We start from the raw sequence: 2,824 nt of genomic DNA, 5'->3' as shown, positions 1-2,824 counted from the left end.
ACACACACACACACACACACACATATATATATATATATGCATTATATATATGCATTATATATATATATATATATATATATATATATATATATATATATATATATGTGTGTGTGTGTGTGTGTGTGTGTGTGTGTGTGTGTGTGTGTGTGTGTGTGTTGAAGTGCATAGAATTGCATAGGATGCTACAGAAAAAGAAATCCCTGAAATTTTACTTCTTCTTTTGCTTCTGCTTTCGCTTGTTATTGTAGTTGTTGTTCTTCTTTTTTCTTCTTTTCCCTTCTTCTACTACCACTGCTATCGTTGTTGTTGCTTTTGTTCACCTTGCACGTGATCAACATGACGGGAAAGCCCTGTGTGTGACAGGGGGTTGGGGGTGGGGGTGCAGCCATCCTGTAAGGGGAAAACCCTGAAGACCACAGCCACTGACAGTGAACTGTCTACTGTGTTCGATGTCAGAGATATACATCACCTACTGTCTTTCAAGCGCCCACCCCCATTTTGCACAAATCTATGTCACTTAAAAGTTCGGAGTGGGCACTTCACCCTTTTAAAAAACAGCAAACAGTCCGTTCATGATACGTTTATTTCATTTGATCTTACGTGAGGGATGACTTTCACAATCTATTTTACCACGTGAACAGTTTTTAACACAAAAATGGAGGTTGGTTTTTGGTGGGAAGTTCACATCACACAATATCTATCTATCTATCTCTCTCTATATATATATATCTAAACAGATAGATGTGTGTGCGTGTGTGTGCGTGTGTGTGTGTGTGTGTGTGTGTGTGTGTGTGTGTGTGTGTGTGTGTGTGATGTTTCATAGTTCTGCTTACAATGAGCAGACTTTGTATCATAAACGTCCTCACTCCTAATTGAAGTGTCTGAGAAAAACAAAGTGATTCAGATTCTGAATCTGATATGAGCTTGGCGCTGTCTTCATAATCACTGCTCAAATCACACCTTGCATTTTGGGAGAGACGCTCACCTCCATCCCTCTCTCTCTCCCCCCCCCCCCGCCCCTCTTTCTCTCTCTTTATATATATATATATATATATATATATATATATATATATGTATATATATAATTTCATATCTATGTGCAAATTGTTATTGATATGATGTGTGCATTTAATGAACGCGAGTTCAGCTGATCTAACCCAACTGACTGTGATGTAATTAATATCTCAGGGATACGCCTACGCTCCCGGCTACTACAACCGGGGATACGCTGGCTATGCACCACACGGAGGATACGGTTACCGCAGAGCTGGCTATGCACCACACGGAGGATACGGTTACCGCAGAGCTGGCTATGCCCCTGGCTACTACGGCGCTGGATACGGTTACGCTCCTGGTTACGCTGGTAGCTATGGCTACAGACCTGCCTACGCTGGTGTCCACGCAGCTAGCTACGCCAGGAGTTACAGGCCTGCCTATGGCTACAATCACTAGTGATCAGGTGTGACAGTCAGTTTGTTCTTGTATGTTAGTGCCGCGGTTGCTGAAGCCGTTCGGTACAGACAGACAGACTGACCAGGGAGGTACGGTCTGTTCTGTGTGTTCACAGTTTGAATAAAATGATTGTGGAGTATAACTCGCGCGTGTCTCTCTTATTCTCTCTCTCGCCCTCTCTCTCTCTCTCTCTCTCTCTCTCTCTTTGTGTGTGTGTGTGTGTGTGCGCGCGCGCGTTGCACATACCGGTTCGTGTTTAGTTGATATGACACAATACTTCACACACACACACACACACACACACACACACACACACACACACACACACACACACACACACACATATACATATGCACGCGCGCACACACGAGCACGCAAATACAAATGTACGCCAAGGATAAAGAAAATACCCAAACATTTTACACAGATGCACAGATTGTTTATTGGCAAAACAGGGATTAGCGTTTCGCCCTTGCCTGATGGAAACAGCAAACTTGCAAAAACCATCGATATCAGAAGACAGACAGAGAGCAACGCCTTTTTTTCACGGCTGCAAAAATATAAAACTTGGTCTCATTATATATATATATATATATATACGTTGTGCAAACGCACGTGAGCGCGACAGTTATGCATTTTCCCGTTGGAAACCCAGTGCAAATATTTTTCAAAGATACATACTCACATATACAATCGTTATAAATCCATGTGGTTACATAATACGCATTTCTGAAGTGAGCAATATCGATACATCAACAGTTTTAGTTTGGTTACAAGGACTATGAACTGTATGTAGATATGTAGTAGTAGCCATATTTTTTCTTGTATACGTTTCCAGTACGGAGAGTTGGTTAGGTGTACTCTGCAGGGAAGGTGGACACAGACAGGTGACAGTCAGTAATTCCAGAAGAAGTGCCTTTTTATGACATTAAAATGTCACAGAAATAACAGATTGACAGTCCTAAGAGGCGAAGAGAATGGAAGTTCAAAACTTGCCGAGATGTAGGTATTGCATTCCACTGTCCAGTTACATTTATACAGTGAGAGCCGAAAACAGACCACGATGCTGTCGCAAAACAACATCTTGAAGATTGTGATCTTCCTTCCCTCCCAGTGCAAAGACCTTGACTCTTCAACCTGTGCTGATTTGGAAGATAATGCAGTGAAGATTTCACCGAGATGCCATCCTCGTTTACAGTGACATCCCCACTGACACCCCGTCCAACCCCCGCCCCCCCCCCTCCCCCCCCACCCAGCCTCCTGGTAATCGAATCAGATCTGATGCTGTGACAACTAATGAACAACATTGACGTCACAAAATGCCTTGGTGACCTCATCGATTCTTCTATCCGTTTCACGGACTGTTCACAAT

The 2,824-nt window shown here is 42.9% G+C and overlaps 1 protein-coding gene across 1 annotated transcript in view; it reads left to right on the top strand.

Annotated features, from left to right (window-relative positions):
• The window catches only part of LOC143298984 (uncharacterized), a 3,466-nt gene extending 1,872 nt beyond the window's left edge, over positions 1-1,594 (top strand). The window contains exon 3 of the mRNA XM_076612042.1: positions 1,189-1,594. Coding sequence (XP_076468157.1) covers positions 1,189-1,452 — 264 coding nt within the window. The 3' untranslated portion in view covers positions 1,453-1,594. The remainder of the gene's footprint in view (positions 1-1,188) is intronic.
• The last annotated feature ends 1,230 nt before the right edge of the window (positions 1,595-2,824 follow it).

The sequence above is a fragment of the Babylonia areolata genome, chromosome 24 (assembly GCF_041734735.1).
Source record: "Babylonia areolata isolate BAREFJ2019XMU chromosome 24, ASM4173473v1, whole genome shotgun sequence".
Taxonomy (NCBI): Eukaryota; Metazoa; Mollusca; class Gastropoda; order Neogastropoda; family Buccinidae; genus Babylonia; species Babylonia areolata.
The sequence above is the reverse complement of the archived record's forward strand: the minus strand, read 5'-3'. Positions and strand labels throughout refer to the sequence as shown.